This window comes from Perissodus microlepis, chromosome 23 (assembly GCF_051167445.1).
Source record: "Perissodus microlepis isolate ML-2025 ecotype Zambia chromosome 23, ASM5116744v1, whole genome shotgun sequence".
Taxonomy (NCBI): domain Eukaryota; kingdom Metazoa; phylum Chordata; class Actinopteri; order Cichliformes; family Cichlidae; genus Perissodus; species Perissodus microlepis.
The window spans coordinates 16,563,035-16,581,768 of record NC_140482.1 but is presented as its reverse complement, the minus strand read 5'-3'; the positions used below and the strand labels follow the sequence as shown (position 1 = coordinate 16,581,768).

At 43.2% G+C, this 18,734-nt stretch overlaps 1 protein-coding gene across 1 annotated transcript in view; it reads right to left on the bottom strand.

Annotated features, from left to right (window-relative positions):
- Window positions 1-18,297, bottom strand: part of prox1a (prospero homeobox 1a) — a 43,464-nt gene extending 25,167 nt beyond the window's left edge. The window contains exons 1-5 of the mRNA XM_084921041.1: window positions 17,816-18,297; window positions 14,770-15,191; window positions 13,956-14,579; window positions 12,371-13,597; window positions 8,127-8,234 (exon numbers count right to left, since the gene is read on the bottom strand). Of these exons, the coding sequence (XP_084777167.1) occupies window positions 8,127-8,234; window positions 12,371-13,597; window positions 13,956-14,579; window positions 14,770-15,120 (2,310 nt within the window). The 5' untranslated portion in view covers window positions 15,121-15,191; window positions 17,816-18,297. The remainder of the gene's footprint in view (window positions 1-8,126; window positions 8,235-12,370; window positions 13,598-13,955; window positions 14,580-14,769; window positions 15,192-17,815) is intronic.
- Window positions 18,298-18,734: the final 437 nt, after the last annotated feature.

Sequence of the window (18,734 nt, the reverse complement as noted above, 5' to 3'; positions counted from 1 at the left end):
GTCATCTGTAAAAAAAAAAAACATAACCATCCTGCCACAAACTCAAAGTAGGATAACAAGGATGCCCACATTAATAATTAACATATTTTAGTCTTATTTTCATGAATAAATAAAGGTTAATAATGCAACTGTTTGTGTATCTGTACCATACAGGCTTCCAGATATGATCCACCTAAGAAGTTGGAAGATGTATCACAGTTTATCTGAGGATGCTGATGTAAGAATTTTAAATCCAGCAAAATTTTCGAAAACCTAAATTTTGCTTCTTCACTGTCTGATCATTGAAGTAAAAGGTGATAGGCATCAATTAAATAATCATTTAAGTCCCAATTTGAATTCAAATTGCCAGCATTTTACAAAGTCTCAAATATAATTACACGATTCACTCAAAAGTTTGGGGTCACTTAGAAATCGCCTTCTTTTTTTTGTGTAATCAAAGTTTTGTTTTTAATAATATTAACAATAACAAATAATCAGGGCATTGACAGTGGTTAAGACTTTTAATGGGCTTCATATGTCATTTTCATGCAGCCATCACACCGTGCTCCAGTGCCACACTGGGCTACGTAATGTAAGCATAGCGTGTTAAAAGGCTAATTGATTATTATAAAAGCCATTTTCCAGCCATGTTGGAACAGCTTTGATGACTAAAGGAGAACATCGGACTTCAATTACAGTCTCACAAAGGTCAACAAAAGTAGTTTTCTTCTAAGAAATGTGAGAAATGGTTAAAATAGTGAATTTTTTATACGACAGTATAATAAAATAAAATGGCACAAACTGTTTCTAATCAGTGTATAACTGAGTACATCAGAGAGTCTAGTATGAGAAACAGCTCTGTTAACTGGTACTCAACAATCAGCAACTTCAGCATCGACAGCCAACACTTGATTCTGGTGAAATTTCCCCCTTAAACTTTGCGTCATCAAAATTACATTTTGGGTTTTCCAAACCTTATCCTCCACTCTGCTTAATAAAGTGTTTCAACCTTAACAGTCGTGACTTTATCATGTTATGCTGTCTATAATGAATTAATATAAACAAACCCATATTTAAGATGATGCTTAGTATTTTTATACTTAATGACTCCAACTAATCATAGATAGCTATAAGAAATTAAAAATGCATCCCAAAGAAGAGGTCTGGTCTCAGGAGGTTAAAGAAGAGGCAGTCGGGGGTATTTTGCATATAAAAAGAGAAGTCGGCACAGTCACCGGATCCCAGCTCTGTTGAGCTGGTGTGGGAACAGTACACCACAAGTTCCCATCGGACTAATCAAATGTGGGAGGTGCTTCAAAAAGCCTGATTACCCAAAGGAATTGAAAATAGATATGATCATTTTCATATTATTTTCACTACAAACTTTTTGTTTGTTTATGTGCATTAGTTTTGCTTCCACAACTGGACTTAAGAATAATGCATCCTTTAGATTTTCATTGGAAAATAAAGCCAATATAGGATTTTTAAGATCGATACCAATACCAATATTTGATGATTTAAAAATCTGATACACTGGTTGATATTCTTTTCTTTCAGAAACATGAAACATAAACAGATTTGTTATTTATGAGTTCATACTGAGGTAACATGATGGTGCTATATAAAAATAATCGATCACAACAAGTCATGGTATATTCATTTATGTCTGACCCGACTCTGCTTGGACCTCTGGTTGGCAAACTATGCAACACTGATAAAATGGTTTATTCTTAATTCTTTACATTTCTGTCTTAATGTATAAAACCACCTCAGGTAGAGTTTATCAATATGCTGGTGGCTACAAAATGTAACTTGGGTAGGTACAGCCTGAAATCAGAAGCGTAGAAGCGACTTCACATGTAGTCAGATGTAGTCATGTCACCACCTGCCCTCTTATCCACCCACTCTGTCATAAAGCTCATCACAATCAGCACAAACCACAAAAAACAGAAGGGGGGGAGGAGAAAAAGCGCTGAGGTGGAGGAATGCCGTTTTCTGTTTGCAGTGAAAAAGGGGAAAGAGAGAGTGTCAGAGAAAGTGTCAGGGTGGCCCGACTCTTCTTCCCTTGATGGTCCGTGACACCCCACCCCCCGCCCCCGGGCCACATTTGAAGGGCAAACGCACACATCCTTTAAGAATCTGCCCCCCGCCCCCGCTTCAACCAGATTCACCATAGCTCGGCAAGTTCTGCCGAGGACAGCGTGAATGTGCACAATCAACAGAAATCTGCGAGTCGTAGCACTGAAGGTGTCTCGTGATTCCTGGAGGAATAGCTGTTGTAGGAACTTTCTGTTCAATTTATGTTGTAGGTCATTTCTACTTTACCATGCAGCACACAGTGTAGGGACTGCAGCTGCTTAAGGAATAGTGTGCAGAATCCTTGCTTTAGCAATAAGCCGCTTAGAATTTTTAATCACTTGTATCCAGTTTTGATTGGTTAATCTTTGTTGTGTCAAATTTTTTGCTTAAAGACAGATTAGATCATTAAAAGCATAGTTAATCAGCTTCATGTTACACAGTTTTGCATTAACATCAGCTCAATGTAACTAAACGGTCTGAGGAAAGATTTAAGTAAGCTCATAAAATTGTTCATTTCTGATGTTCAGTTTAAGCAGCATCAGTAAAAAAAGCTTTTTTCCTCTTCATATCCTGACAAGGCAAAATTGGCCGTGTTGCTCATCGTGAAACTAATTGACAAGATGGGTGAGAGGCGGGCTGGACGCTAATTGATTCCTGCTGAGATGGCAGCATCCAGATATCATTTCAGCCTCTCAAGGCAAGAGTCTTCAGGGCTCTCGCTGATAAATGTGTGTGTGCGCATGCATATTAGCGAGCGAGAGTGTTAAAAACCCTCAGCTGCCAGGCAACTTGCAAGTGAGAGTGCGTGAGTTAGACGGAGCTCCCCGAGCCAGCCAGCGTCTAATTAATCCTCCTCCACTCCTAACGAGGTCTTAATTATTCTTGCTGACTCTCTGAAGACGAGACGGCAGCGACCTCAGCGTCTTGTGCTTATATGTGTGATTGTCTGGTCAGAAGGCAAGAGTTTTGCACAATGCAATTAATGTCCCGGGCGTGCATGTGTATGTGCGTGCTTGCTCATCTGTGGCTAAAACAGTTGTCAGCTCAACCCACTTCCCACACCGAGAGAGGAGACAATTGTGTGTAAGAGGCTCATCTTTAAGAACCAGTTTCCCATAGACAAAGTCCATTCAAGTCCAATTAGGGAAAGCCATTCAGGGCCCTAATTCCCTTACAGTGAATCTGCCTGATCCTTCTAACGCATGCTACTTATTGTTCCCTGGGAAGGATCGGGGGGCGCTAGGAGTAAAAGAGAGGGTGAGAAAAAAAAAGGAAAAAGAGACACTGACCCGGATTTCAGAGACATGGTAATGATGAGGATAATGAATGCAGTGGGACAATGAAACAGGACACACACACAGACAGACAGACAGCAACAGGGTGTGCTCACTCGCTCAGTCTTCCACACACACACACACACACTAACAAAGGCTTGAAAAGAACAGCTTCACTCATCACAAATAGGATTAACCATGATTCATTTTGATTAAGCAATGTAATGTCTCCCACTCAGAAATATGCTGGATTAAGTGGGATTACGACTCAATTAAAACAAAATTTGACTAAACTATTATTTGCATAAAATATGAATAATAGGAAACCATAATTTCTTAAAGGCTAACTCTGTAGATGTGTACTTCTTACTGTCATCAAATCCCTTAAGTTGATCTCACTAACAAGTGCCGTCTGGGAACGAAAGCAAGTTATATCAAATTCTTTGACAGAGCACACACACACACAGGTCCTGAAAAATCTGCACAAGTTTTTGTGTTGCCTTTCTGAAAATAACCGTATTCGTCATGTAAGATTGATGATTTCGCTCTAAACTGGATTTCATACAATGAGAATTTCTTTTGTCATAAAAATATTGCATCCTTTAGACTTTCATTGGAGCCAACCATAATAGGAGCTTTAAGATCGATACTAATACCGATATTTTGTCGTTTAAAAACCTGATATATCAGTTGATATTTTTTCTTCTTTTAGAAACACAAAAAACCCAGATTACACTAAAATTTGTTGTCTGCTGTTATTTATGAGTCCCTACTAAGATAATGTGATGGTGCGATTTAATCCTGCTTTTTTGTCACAACAAGTTGCCTGATTGGAAGTCTGCGATACAATAGTGTCTCCTGTTTCTTCTTTGCCTTTTCAATTTTCATTTATTGGCCAATATGAAAGCTGACACAATATATATATCGGCTGACTAATGATATCAGCCAACATATTGTTCTGCTGATATATCAGTCTGGCTGTAAAAGCCATCCAATGCATTTTCATTCAGTAACTACCTCTCTAAGCAGCAGATTTGTCTGTTGTTGACTTTGTTCCACACTGCATGAGGGATGTCAGGAAATAAGGTATGGAGTCTTCTCAAAAGTCTAATGTTAAGCTCTTCCAGCAGGGCTCTGTTGTGATGTGACAATGACACACCATACTGTCTGTCCCTTAACAGCCAACAAACTTGTATCTTTACACTGCATTAACTCCCACTGTTTGCGGTTCTGACTGCACTTACAGTTCGAGACTCAAATACTGTATCTGCACGCAAACGTCTCCTAATCTAAATCCATGTTTGTTGAGACTGAAGAGATTAATTGGATATCTTTTTGAAGATAAACCCACAGATTGCAGAGTAGATTAAATTTAAAAGCCAATATCAATCTCAAAAAGACAAACTCGTGAACCAAAGCTATGCATTAACTCATTAGTTCTAATTTATTCATTTTCCAAATTAAACCCCAAAGCCAGATTTTACTGGCCACATAAATATTGAGGATATTACTCAGATAATTGAAAATATGAGTTAAGCTGATTATAGAATAATATCGATGTCAGCACGTAGCTGTTTTAAACTGTCTCTTCTTGTTCGTTTGTGTCTCTGGATGTGGCACTAGCTAACTCACCCAGGCACCTGTACTATGAAGCAAGCTGAAAATACCTGTGATATCTCTGCTTCATCTGGCTTCATTAAACCTAAAAACTGCAATCAGGGTAAGCCTTGTTATGATGAGGATTTTCAGATCTGCAAGTAAAAGCCAGGTTTTCTGAATCAATCAGTGTATTTGTTGCCACTAGATGATTAATTGCAAACATTGTCCGGATTGAGCTGCACTTTTCTGATAAAAAGAACAACAAATCAGAGGAATTTAGAAATACTAAACCAGCTAAAAGCAACATAATTGCTGCAGCCAGAGCTGGAAAAGTACAAAGACGTGTTGAAGCATAAGGTATTAACCATTATTAGTGCAGAAGTAGATTTGACTGTATTTACATCTGTGTATTCTTATGTGTTGTAGGACATTAACTCCACTTTTACCCTGGTGTAGGTAAACAGCACTGTAAAAACATAATTTACATAGGAAGGTCGGCTTACTTGCAAATCTTCTGAGATCATCAAGCACTTAAATAAGCTTGCAAAAAAAGCAGTTTACTTAACTAAGAATCTATACCACCCAAAGCTGTAGATGCACATTGTTTGAGCCGCTCACAATCCACCCATAGTTCTTCTCCAAATAGTGATCCCATTATTAGAAATGCACCATCAGTGCACTGCACTTTCATACGTGTCGATTTGTTAGCTGTCCTCAAGCAGTACAGGTGTTCAACACAAGTAAAGATGACAGTGTACCACCTTAAAAATGCAAACCCTTCCTATGACACTTTAAACCCCGAGTTAAACCTGAAGGCACCTCGCTGAACGTGATTTATAATACACCCCCTGTCAAGTCACCGGCTCCTATTAGGATGATGCATTTGAATCCTGGTTGTTCAGTCACTGTGAGGATATAAATGTAGAGTTTTCACAGGAAGAAGATCCTGTTTAGTACAGCCATGCCAAACTCATTTTTACATCGTGGGACATATACTGAAACTCCCCTTTCTGTCAGTGTAAAGATGTTTAACTACACATTGAATCCCATTTAATTTAAGAAAAAGAAGCATGATTTTTTTCATCAGTTTTTCATCAGTTTTTCTACACAATAAAGAAATGTTGCTGCAGTAAATTAAATAAATCAGAGAACTTGAAAAAACAGGTAAAGTTCTGGTAACTCTCTGCACAGACATAATTTATATTAATTCAGAGAAACCTTCACAGGAATCTTAAGCTGATCCAAAAGCCGTCTAATGGGCCAGATTAGAGCATTTGCTGGGCCGATTCTGGCCCCTGGGCCACATGTTTGACACCCCTAGTTTAGTATATATGATTATAAGATTAGATTGGTCACCATTTATATTACAGGCAGCTAAATTGTATTTATTTGTATGTCTTCCACCATCTCTGAGGGTGAACCTACACTTTTATTGTGAAAGTTCAGAGAGATCTGTTGGCTCTCACAGTAGAGGCAACTGTTTACATTGCCCCGTTATTTATTTCCTGCAATGTACTTGGAAATTAAAAGAATCAAAATCTGCAAAGAAGAAATTGTTGGAAGCTTATGCCAAATCAGCAATATTGTAATGTTTGTAAGTTCTGAGAACATGTTCAGGCTCATCAGTGACAGATTCTCTTGGAGAGATGATAAACCTTTAAAGCACGTTGATAAAATGTTCCTTTCTTTGCTTTTATTTCGACAGTAAAGGTACATCGGCTAATGACAAATCACAGTCTCACACACTGGGAGCAGGTAGGCTTAGCAACCTTGTGTTTGCCTAGCAACCTGGTGTCCCGGCGACCCCTGTTGCCATGGCAGCCAATGAGGATGTGGCACTGCCACAAGGAAGTGGTCACCGCAGATATGAGCCAAAGGCCAGCTGGTGTGTGTGTCTGCGTTTATGCTCATTTGAATACAGCGTCCTGAATCTGTCGAGGAGCCGTATGCTCCTTTGCAAAACACGTAGCAGCCTGTAAACACGAAACAATCGGCGTCTTTGTTTTAAAGCTGTTGTTCTGTTATTCTGTCATCCATTTCATTTTGCTCTCCCCTCCCCTCTGTCATTTTCTCAAAGCCGTCCAACACACACACACACACACACACACACACACACACACACACACACACACACACACACACACACACACACTTTGTCTTCTACTTTTTTCTCTTTTTCTTGACTTTATGTACTTGATCATTTTTACTCTATTACTTCCGTTTATATCCCATCAAATGTCAAAAAAGACGCACACGCAGTGCTTGTTTCCGTGTCCGTGTTTAAAGAAAAGTTCAGCTTCTCATTTTGCGTTACTGAGAGTGAGAGTGAAAGCGTTAGTGTATATGCATGGGTTGTGGGTGGCAGGGAGATAAAATGAGTGTTACGGGGGGGGGGGGGGGGGGGGGCTCTTACAGTTTGTGTGTGTGTGTGTGTGTCAAGAGAGGGAAAGTGGGCGTTAGCACCCCTCCTTCCTACCCCTGGCCGATTAAGGCCAGAAACTCTAATTATGCTACAAAGACGTGACAGACTGGAGCACCCATCTGCGCTCTAGGGTCTCACCGCACAAACACTCACACACACACACACACAGTTTAATGGTGCGATATAGCTGAATATAATCAGACAGCAAAATGCACACAAGTCAGAAAAATACACCAGTGCGTTTTTGGAGCCCGGACTCTAAGGATGCCGTTACATTCCCAACATTAATGTCCATATTTGACCTGACAGCGACTGCAGTACTCATAGCTCTTCTTATTTAAAGTCACTCACTTTTTTCTGCCTTTGTCTGTCTCTTCTCCTGACAATTGCATGTGTGCGCCTTGAGGATTTCACCTTGAGAATTCAGAAACATATTAAAGCGCATAGCCCAACTTTTATTTTTCCATAGTTTGAACAACTTAGACAAAATCTTATGCACACAGATCAGTTTGATACTACAAACTATAATCTGTCTTTAGTTTGGAGTTTCAGCCCTCACTAAAATAATTATCCTAGATTCCCAAGAGAAGTACATACTGTGGATCCAGTGGGAAAAAAGTGTTATAATCACTAAAGTTAAATGATACAACAAACTGAGCAGGGGACTTGAATGTGACTGACATAAAAGAGAAAAATAAGATTTGTAGAGAGCAGCTGCAGGAGGTTCATTAAAGAAAACAGAAGGAAAAGAAAAGTGAGGGAAGAGGTCTTACCTTGACGTCAGAGAAGTACATTTTGAGCATGTTGGATGAGGGATAGCGGGTGTAGAAGAACATCAGCTTGGCCTTCTTCAGGTGGTTCGGAGACAGGCCCTCTTGAATCTGAGCATTAACAGGGTCAAGGAACCAGTAAACAGTTTGTTTTTTGGGGACCAAAGCTTTTGAGGAACACAGTGGAGGGACATTTCCTCTGACACAATCCACATTATGCTTGTCTAAGCTTGGCTAAGGAATTGCCACGACAGCGGTGAGACCACACTCGTTACATGTGAATGTAACATCCAACCCACCTGAAGTCTGAAAACCTTTCAGTGTGTATGTATTCCTTTTTCTAACACAAACTCTGTAACTGTAGAGCGACCAATGAGAGGGGGATGATTTTCTTTTTTCAAAAGCATTTGTGAGAAAAGCTCACTACGACATTGCGAGGAAGGAGAGGCTAGTTTTAAATGCAGAAACTCTGATAAGTCAAAGCCACTTCTGCGACGGGTGTGGAGCAAAAATCAAACACAAGCACCTGCTGGCTTTTGATCAAATCCCAGCATCTCGCAGACTCTGCCCATCCCACTGTCTCAACAACAAAAATAATAATTGTGCAGGCCTCGGTTGTAGGGGCGCCAAGAGTCTCCGTGTGTCCGAGTGGGTGTGTATGCGCACGTGTGTGTGTTTGCATGCGTGTGTGTGCGTGACAACAGCTGTGCCCCACCACGCTGCCATTTCCCCACCACATTAACAGCCCTATAATCTATCAGAGAAGATGAGGCAATCAATGGAACCCCCTGCAAGGTCAATTAGCACACAGAGAAACACACACACATACACACATAAAGACAACCCCAGGGGCCCTATATGGCTGGAAAGAGGGAGAGACTAGCATCAGCAATCAGGAGTGGAAAGTGTAAAAAAAAAAAAAAAAAGACGTGGAAAAAAAGAAAAGAAAAAGAGCAGCTTTGGGACAAGAGATTTAACTTTGTCAGCTTTTTGCAATTTGTTGTTGTATCTACCCGTCAACCTTCAACGGCCAATAAAAAAAAAAAAAAAGACACACCGTCGTCTGTCTCGACCTAAAAAGCTGTCCTGACTTCGTGCTACTAATTAACATGACCCAACAACACGGTTAAAAAGGCCTCTCCATATCAGAAGCTAGAGGTGAGCCTCGCTGTCATCCATCATTCATTTAGCAGCAGATACGTCCGGTCAGCGGACAACAACACCATCACTTAGTTAACATTCATGCCAACATGTCACTGTTTGTGTGCATTTAGATCAACTGGGGTTTTTTTGTCTTATTTTTTGTGGACACGCATACACATTTAAACACACCCAACATGACTCAGAGTAAACAGTGTGAAGTAATATAATAATGAATAAATGCCAAGTGATGTGCATGTGTGTTCCTGTGCGTGTAATAGTAGCTAAAGTGAGTCACTGAATAAACACTTTTTTTTTTTATTCTTTCACTTCTCTTCCTCCTCCTTTCCTATACGTGCACGTGCGTGTGTACCTGCCACTTCTGCTTAGGGACAGAGATGGTTTACGTGGGGGCTCACCGTATCAGGTGTAACTTGACCTTGTTACCAGGTGTATGTGTGTTATGGTGTGTGAATGGGGGGATTGGGAGGAGAAAAGATTGAGGAGGGAATAAATTCATAAATGAATGGAGGACATCTGCTCAGCTGCGCACAAAGGCTTAAAGACACACAGACCTGAGGGTGCATGTGAGTCTTTAAGGTTAGCTATTATCAGTGCAAAGGCAAGTCTTTCTTAAGACCTTACAGCTACCAAGATTGCAATCACCATGTCGTCTCTACTCTGCTTTATACTAGACACAGAAAACAACATGAAAAAAGGCAAATTTGAGAAATGTGACTGTTCACAGCAGGATTTGTGGATTTTTTTTTCTAGTTAACCAGGTCATGACTTGCAGACATCGTTGGTTGAGTGCAATTATGTTCAAGAAAAGGTGGACACCTTCTCCAAAACTGGGCAACACCACTCCAAATCAATCTGGATGGATACATGACACGAGTATGCTTTAGATTTATACCCGAGGAAAATAAAAGTGTTAGCCTGGTGGCACATCTGGTGCTCATTCCTGTTTGCTTCAGCAAATTTGCACAGTAAATGTTGTATGTAATTATTTGTTAATTGTATGTAATGACAAATAATTTAAGTAGGCTGGCGGATGGGTGTGTAATTTGCAAGTGTAAGGATAATCAGCTATCAGAATTGGACGCTTACATGCACACATGCATTTTTTCACTGAATGCAGCTTAACTGTTTGAGTCAAATATCCAAAATTCTTCTCATGGCCTGATTTTATTCTTTTATATTTGCGTACTGAAATTCATGACAGACTGTTTTATGAGATCTGTTTTATGAACTGTTGTCATATTATGTGTATGTTTGACAAACAGACACACGTGTCCTCACGGTCTTATTTCTCTTTTCCTGTGTTATTTAAAGCAACAGTTTGTGAGCCTGAGCCCAAGGTGAATGCTCTCTCTGCTTTGTCAAATTCAAAATGATGCATTTCTTATAAAAGTGAATAGTTTAAAGAAAGAAAGGAGGGAGGAGGGTTTGAAGGGTGGTGCTCAGTATGTTTGAAATACTAATGTCCACTTTCAAAGATTTTTCTTTTTTCTCGGCCAAATGAATGGGAGAGCATTTTGGAATGAAACGGCTCAGCAGGATCAAGAGACGTGTCAAATATTTCTCTCTTTTTGTTTTTTTTTTTCTAATTAAAGCAACATCTAAATTGGCTTTGAAGAGGACGCTGTGATCAAATCCCCACCACAGCTGCAAGGAGTTCCCATTTTATCGGGTTCAAAGTCTTATTTTTCTTTTCACTTTGTTGTTCAAACGTGTGTTTTTCACGCACGCCCCCGTGTTTGCACGCATGCATGCATGCGTGAGTCACTGTGTGTGTGTGTGTGTGTGTGTGTGCACAGCGGCTGGGAGAAGCCCTCTCCATATGAAAGGTTAGCAACAAGAAGATAAACAGCTACCTGCAAACACCTGTCCCCATGCACACGCCATGAAAGATGATGTGTTTGTGCATGTGTGTGTGTATGAAGCAAAACACACACAGCTGTCGAGCCACCGAGACCGAAGGCCAACAAATGAAAGTGAGTAGGAGTGTCCCAGAACAACCTGCTAACAATCATAAAAAGGAAACTAAAGTGTACATTTGAGATATTACACTTCTCTTTATGTGTGCCCACAAAGTTGAAGAACACACATTTAGAAAGTGTCTGTCAGTAAGGCCAAGCATTTGCCTGTTCCCCTCTCCTGCTCTTTGAAATATGATTAGCTTTGAGCTCCTATGTACGAGGTCTTACCTACCCTGCACACACACACACACACACACACACACACACACACACACACACACACACACACACACACACACACACACACACAGGCAAAGTGAAATATGATTTGCTTTGAGCGTTTATGTACAAAGTCTTTGTGATGAAAGCGACCCTAACAGCACAATAGTGTCTCAGACAGTGGTAACAGTGTGTGTGTGTGTGTGTGTGTGTGTGTGTGTGTGTGTGTGTGTGTGTGTGTGTCTGTGTGTGTGTTGAAGAGGGAGCTCACGAGCCTTTCTCAGCACCTTTAAACACCAAAACCTGCTGCATAGACTTAAAAGGGCTTTGAGAGAGCAGCGTGCGACCTGTTTAATCTTCCCCCTCTTGCAAGACCGGGCGCGTCCGTTTCATCTTCCCCACTCAGCTAGGAAACAAGAGGCTCAGACGAGGAACCAATTAATGCAGATTAATTGATATTAAAGAATTTATGTGACTATTGCCGCCTCCTCCTGCTGCTGCTGCTTCTAACACGTCTCTGTGTTGGCAGTGTTGACTGAAGATGTGACTCATGTGGGAAAGAGAAATAAGATCAAATGCGAAAAACAAAAAAATAATCTCATTGTTGTTCTCATCCTATCTTTGTTTTTCTACCGGCGAAGCCCCTCATTTCCTTTGTGCACTGCAGTATGGGACTATACCGTCCATCAGCCACACACTCTAAAGTCTAAGTGTTGCTATTAAAAGTTTCAAGTAGGCAGATTGTTGCTAATTTTAATGCACAAAACCAGCCTACAGTTCAAGCCTGGTGCAGAATTTGGATGAACACAATGTTTTCGATTCTAGCGCTAAAGCGTTTGCAGATGTAAGGCAACACAGGCGCTCACACAGACTCACAAGTGCTAAACCTTTCAGGAATAAGGATACAGTGCTGCCAGAGTAGGGCGAGATGTCAGACATGTCTTGCAGGTCCCCGCACTCAGACTTGATGAGGGATAGCGACAGACCCTCTGGGCCGTGTTGGTTTGGGGAGCTCTGCCTGTGGTGATGGTGACCAAGATGGCCTCCCGCCAGGGACGCCATTTTGGTTCTGAGGCTGGTTTCCCGAGTTATGTCCATCGAATCGGGAGAGGACCGGTGGTGGTCCTTGGGCCCCGGAGGGTACCCGGCTCCACCCCCGTGTGATCCCAGGGGGCTCTGAAAGGGATAGCCCATGAGGGGAAGAGGGAACGGGTGGCGGAAGGATGAAGGGCTAAACCCGAGCGAAGCTGTGAGGGGAGTGGGGTGGAGAGAGGGATGGTGAGGAGGAGGGGGAGGGGGAAGAGAGGGTTCGGCGTTCTCTCCTCCTCCTCCTCCACCGCTCTTTCGCACCACCAGAGGCAGTGCTTCTGTTTGGTCGTTGGGCGTTGGCACACCACTTAGTCTGCCGCTCAACCCGCCGAACGAATCCAGCGGGCTCGGGACAATCACGTCCCCGAAGCAGTGCAGCCTCTGGTTGGAAGAGTGGTAGTTAGGAGTGGGACTGCCATCGCCGTTCAGACTGAGGGCCAAAGCGCCGCCACCGAATCGAGAGTCAGGGGTGAGGGAGGGCATGGGGCCAAAAGGCGGGGGGCACGAGGAGGACGAGTTAGAGGAAGAGGAAGGCGCGGCCGGCGTGCTGCTGTGGCAGCCATGATGGTGATTAATGGCCTGTTTGGGCGAGGAGAAGCCTTTGACAACGGTGTCGACAACCTGCGACACGGCACAGTTCAGCTCCTGCTTCAGAGTCTCGGCTAACTGCCTCCCCCCTCCTCCTCCTGCCCCCACCGCCCCCCTCCTCTTCATTACCCTCTCCCCGTTCCTCCCCTCGTCCTCCCTGCTGTCCACATCCTCCTCCATTTCTCCATCTATCAAGGCCTGTTCTCGGAGGAGGGCTCGTGCCCGGTCCAGGAACAGACCCGGGTCCAGCTCGGAGAGGTCGTCGTGGCCGCGCCGGCCCCTCTCTCTGTGCCGCTCCTCCAGGCCATCAGAGCGGATGCTGTCCTCTGACAAGTTGCCGTCCTCCTCTCTTTCTCCGCCTCGGTCAGGCTCACCGTTCTCACCATTGTCTTCCTCCTCCTCAGTCTCCGAGTCGTAGATCTGGTAGAACTTCTCCTGAAGCTGACGCAGCTGTTTCTGAGCACAGGAAAGAGAATGTAAAGAAGAACCTCTTCAACTCATGACATAAAATATTTTCTTGTTGCTGTTTTGTACCTAACCAGCTAATAAGTAACCCAATGTTTTTCTGCATCACTTATTTTATTTTTCTTGTCATAAAGAGCAAAGGAGCCGACATTAATATATTAAAAGTTTGATTCTTTGTTATGCTTAAAAGACAATGGCCTTTTATTAGACTGTAAAGGTTAAAGCTTCATGTTTCTCGGTGCCTAGACCCTCAAACTCTGGAGAACATCCTAGTTTTAAATCATAAAAACTACAGAGGAAGGGACCGACAATGTATTTGTTATATTTTAGTAACTACTCAACTACCAACCTGCATGTCTTCCAGCTGTAGCTTGAGCTGCCTTCTTTCTTCCTGCCTCTGCTCCTGCCTGGAACACACCAGCTGGGTGAAGCTGTGCTGCTGCTGTGGCAGGCGCTGCTTTCTCTTATTCTCCCTGTAGACCTCGCCGACTCCAACCATGCCACCCCGCGAGCCAGGCGAGCTCAGCAGAGAAGAGGGGCAGTCGCTCCGGCTGTGACTGCTGGTGCTGTGGCCGTTGCCGTCGCCTCTGTTGTCGTTACTGCTGTTGCTGTTGTTGCTGCTGTTCTCATTTTCGCGGTTGATCTCTTGGTTGTGGTCGCCGGCATTGGGTCGGACCAGCGGAGAGTGGCTCATGCCACGGATGATGTTTTCCACACGGGCGCGCTTGGCACGAAGGTGCTCGTCGGACAGCCGGTCCAATTCGAAGGAGGAAAGGGAGAGGGGCTGAGAGGGAGCGTGGGAGTTGAGGGTTGTAGGAGGGGGTGGCCGCCCGAAGGAGGAGGAGGAAGATGGAGGGGGCAGAGGAGGCCCAGGAGAGAGGCAGTCAGACGGGCTGTCCCGATCACGGGAGGAGTTGCTGCAGGCGTCCTCGGCCTGGATCTCTGAGCCTCCACTGGACAGAGCACCACTCCCCTGTGATGAAGGACAGCAGCACTGACTTAATAACAATGAATAATTTAACAGATCCATGAAGGAGGACTTAAGACTACATTCTTGGTTGATTGGAAGGGTAAAAAGAGAGAAAGATTCAATGAAACAGTGTCTAAATAGTGACATTTATTCATTTTCTAACTACTTCCTGTTTCCGTGTGTTTCTCTGTACCTGAAAACCCGAGTCACTGCCTCCGTTCTTCCCCATGTTGTTTTTCAAGAGCTGAGAGATGATCGTAGCCCCAGGGAAAGGCATTATGGCGTCCTCGTATGAGTTCGCCCTCTTCAGCAGCTTTCTCAGAACGTTCGACTTCTCGCCATCACCGTTGGTTGCCCCGTGGTTGTGACCGACCAGCGAGCAGTCGTCGTCCTGATCGGGGCCGTGGGATTGGTTCATTCTGTCGATCAGGGTGTCCCTGGCGCGGGCGAATATTGCGCTACCCACAGTCCTTTTCACCCCGATGTCAACACGTCGGCGCTTGGTCTGTCTTGTTAGGAGGGTGGTGCTGTCATGATCAGGCATCACGCAGGGCAGCTAAGCAGACATGACCAGGGGTCCTCACAGACACACGCACACAGGATCAGAGGAGTTACCTGATGAACAACAACAAACACGAGGAAACACCTTTTACTGGCAGTCATTTCCACCTCTGATCTGTCTTACGTGGCTCCGGTTTTACAGACAGGAAGGATCTGAAAGAAGCCCACTCGCTGAAATTGGTAATTATATTTAAAGACAAAAAATCAGTGGCCTTCTCTCCAAAAAAACTTTCATTTTGAATTAGAAAATTACACTAACAATGTAAATTTAACACATTTTAGAGACACTGGATGACGACAGGTAATAAAAAAGGAATCTGCTGTTAAAAAAACAAGAAAACCCTATCTCTGTCATCTTTATGAAGCATCAGAGTACACAATAATTAAAGGAATTTAAAGATAAAGAGGAGAAGCTCTTTCTTTTATTGATCTAACAGTTGGAGAAATACAAAAACAGAACACGGTTGATTTCTTGACCAAAAGCCAAGGGAACCACAGCGAGAAACAACACACTCTTTAAAATAGTTCAAGGAGATATTCCCGCAGAGAAGTAACACCTGCCTGTAATAACCAAAATAATTTCCCATTTCCTCCTCGTCTCCTGGGGGCTAACCTTGATTTCTGCATCTTGTGAGAAGCTGTGAAGAATTGACAAGCTCTCTCGTATTGACAGAGGGCATTCAACTCCACTGTGAAGAAAAATAAACCCGTTTTTTCCCCCTCACTTTATGATCTTCCTGATTTTTTTCTGCTTCTTTTTGATTTGGAAGAAATACATTTTTATGTTGTATTTTGCAGTGAATTTAGTTGTTTGTGAAATTATTTTATTCCCCCCCCCCCCCCAGGCGCAAATTGTTTGCACTTGTACCTGCACTGGTGAACACAGACAGTGTTTCCCATGTTACGTGTTTGCATCTGTTTTGCAAAGGATTTCAGTTTCTAGACTAGGGAAATGATTCACAAATTAAGAGTGTCCAGCTTTACAACAACAGCTCTGCAGCTCGTACATCGGCCAGAAACGGGTACGATTTCAGGCCCATCTGCAAAATACACTCAAACACTGCTGGAGAAAGGATTTAAAAAGACTAAACACACACACACGCATACGCTCAGAGAAACAAGATACTTTTGCACCAGTCAACAGCAGCCGATCAAAGCAAACCCCAGCGTGTTCCTGCTGGGGCCATTACCAAATGAGAATGGTTAGTTTGAATATGACTTATGCCAGTTCTGCTGCTGTTAGGTGTTCAGGAAAAACACGTCCCCTCAGCACAGAGCCAGGGACTGACCCAGATACACACACACATATACTGAGCACGCATGCATACACACATTGGTCTGTGTTTGCATTATTGGTTCTTCAGCATTACTCTGTGCAGTGGTCTGTCACACACACATGCACACACACACACAGGGACACAAACAGTTTACATTAGTGAGGTCCAAAGAGCCCGACAACCTATTTTGAAACTGGCGTCTTAGTTCAAGTTGAGAGTGCCCGGGTCTGACCGCTTTAATAAAACACTAAACAAACAGAAGACAGGGACACCTCAGAAATACACAGCAGCTCCAAAGGTTCATCTACTCACAGATGAATTTTAATAGAAGTTGAATGAACTTTTCTTTCTTTTTTTTTAATGAGCTTCTGTTGAAGGTGAGGTGGAGAAAAAGGAGATGTGAGAGTGTGTGTGGCTTTTTTGGATCAAAACTGAAACTTTTGTTTTAATCTGAAATTAAAGGGCAGGAATATCTGGCTCTGTAATTGAGAACTGAAATGGGAAGTTAGTGATTAATACGTGTAAATGTTAGATTTCAATTCACAAAGGAATACGAAGCGCTAGGTGACTTTTTAACTTTAAACTGCCGTTTAAATACCTTTGCCTTCATAATTTAAATGTAATAGTTCCAAATCATAAATACTTACAAAACAATTAAACATTACACTTGTTATGTTCCTTCTCTTAGTTCGTTTAGTCTCGATTGAGTTAAAAACGGGGAAAGCTTAAAAAGTGAAGGCGATCACAGCTTGTTGCTGCAGCTCGCTGTGTGCGCTCTGAGCGGAAAGCGAAGCCGTGCACAGTCCGAGGGGGAAACAGACTGTGGACGACACTTACACAGAGATCTTAGTCATATTCCAAACAACCATTAGCCCACGATCATGACACGACACGGGCTTTTCCACTCACCCCGCCGTTTATTCTCTTAGTTTAAAGTGGACAAACTGGATAAAGAGCAAAGAGGGAAGAGAGAAACCCGCCCGCGTTTGGCTTTAATTGCAAAACTGATAACAAGAAATTGGATTTTTACCCCTTCAAAAATAAAAATTATCCATCAACCTGCCATAAAACGCGAAAGAAGGGAATGTGTGTGCGCGCACACGCGCTGACAAAACCAAATAAAACCAAGAGTCTGAGTTCAAATTTCAAACAAACTTTCATGTATCATTTTTTTTAAAGTCCTTCCTCACAGTCGGCCTGTTTTTGTGTTTTGCTTTTCAGCAGAAGCAGATTGTAAAACAGTCCCGAGATTAAACTGAGCCATCTGGATCGAAGCTGTGAGGCAAAAGATGTCCACGAACTGGAGGCAGTGCGAGTGAAGTTGCACTCGGGTTATTCACAGCCACGCGTGTTCCTAACAGGCAGCAGACACAAACACGGAGAATAAGAGTTTGTACTTACTTCTCTCTCTCTCGAGCCTTTCTCCAAGTCGCTCCGTCGAGAAGGGGAGAAAAAAAAGAAACGGGAGGCGAATACTAGAGACAGATCCGCGCTCGCCGTTGAGATCAATGCCGTAATTTACTACGGCAAAGTGGAGACGTATGCAAGAGCGTGCGCGCGCGCGGGCGTGAGAGTGTCTGTGTGTGCGGGAGAGAGAGGGAGACAACAGAGACGCTCGCGGAGAAGTGTGCGCACGATAGAGAGCGTTAGGAGAGATGCGGAGAATGAGAGAGAGAGAGAGCGCGAGAGGGGGAGAGAGAGCGCCGCTCTCCTCCCGGGATGGGAAGTGTTTAGTATCGAGCGCACCCGCTCCGTCCGGCACTCCTCGGCTCGTCTCTGACCGACTGCAAGACTCTCAGTGAAGAAACAAGAAGAGACGCGCGTGAAGGATACGTGAAGACGCTGCGTCACCGGCCGACACAGTGAGGTAATGGCTCCACCTGACCAATAAGGAAGGGGAGCCGGGGACGGTGGATTTTATTTATAAGGAGCCCCGCGGTTAACAGCGCGCTCCCAGAGCGAGGAGAGGAGAGGGGAGCACGCGGCGGGTAAACTGAAAGTCAGTTCACCAATCTTTCTCCAAAAGTTCCTTTTTTTAGTTTTTCTAGAATAAATGTATACTTTGAGTTCAATCTAAAAGGCATCACGTGACTTTTATTGATTAAATATGGTTAATAGCAGGATTTAAAAATAATTTGCTTTTCAATAAAAAAGAGTTTGAGTGACAGCTGGTTTGGTGCTGGATGTTCTCAGCTGTGTCATTAACGATTCAATAAACACTGGCTTTAATTCGTTTAATGTTTCTTTGCGTTCATCGTCTGCATTAAAAAAAACAAAACATTCATTTACTACTTTTTGTTCATCTTTAATTGCGCGTGCG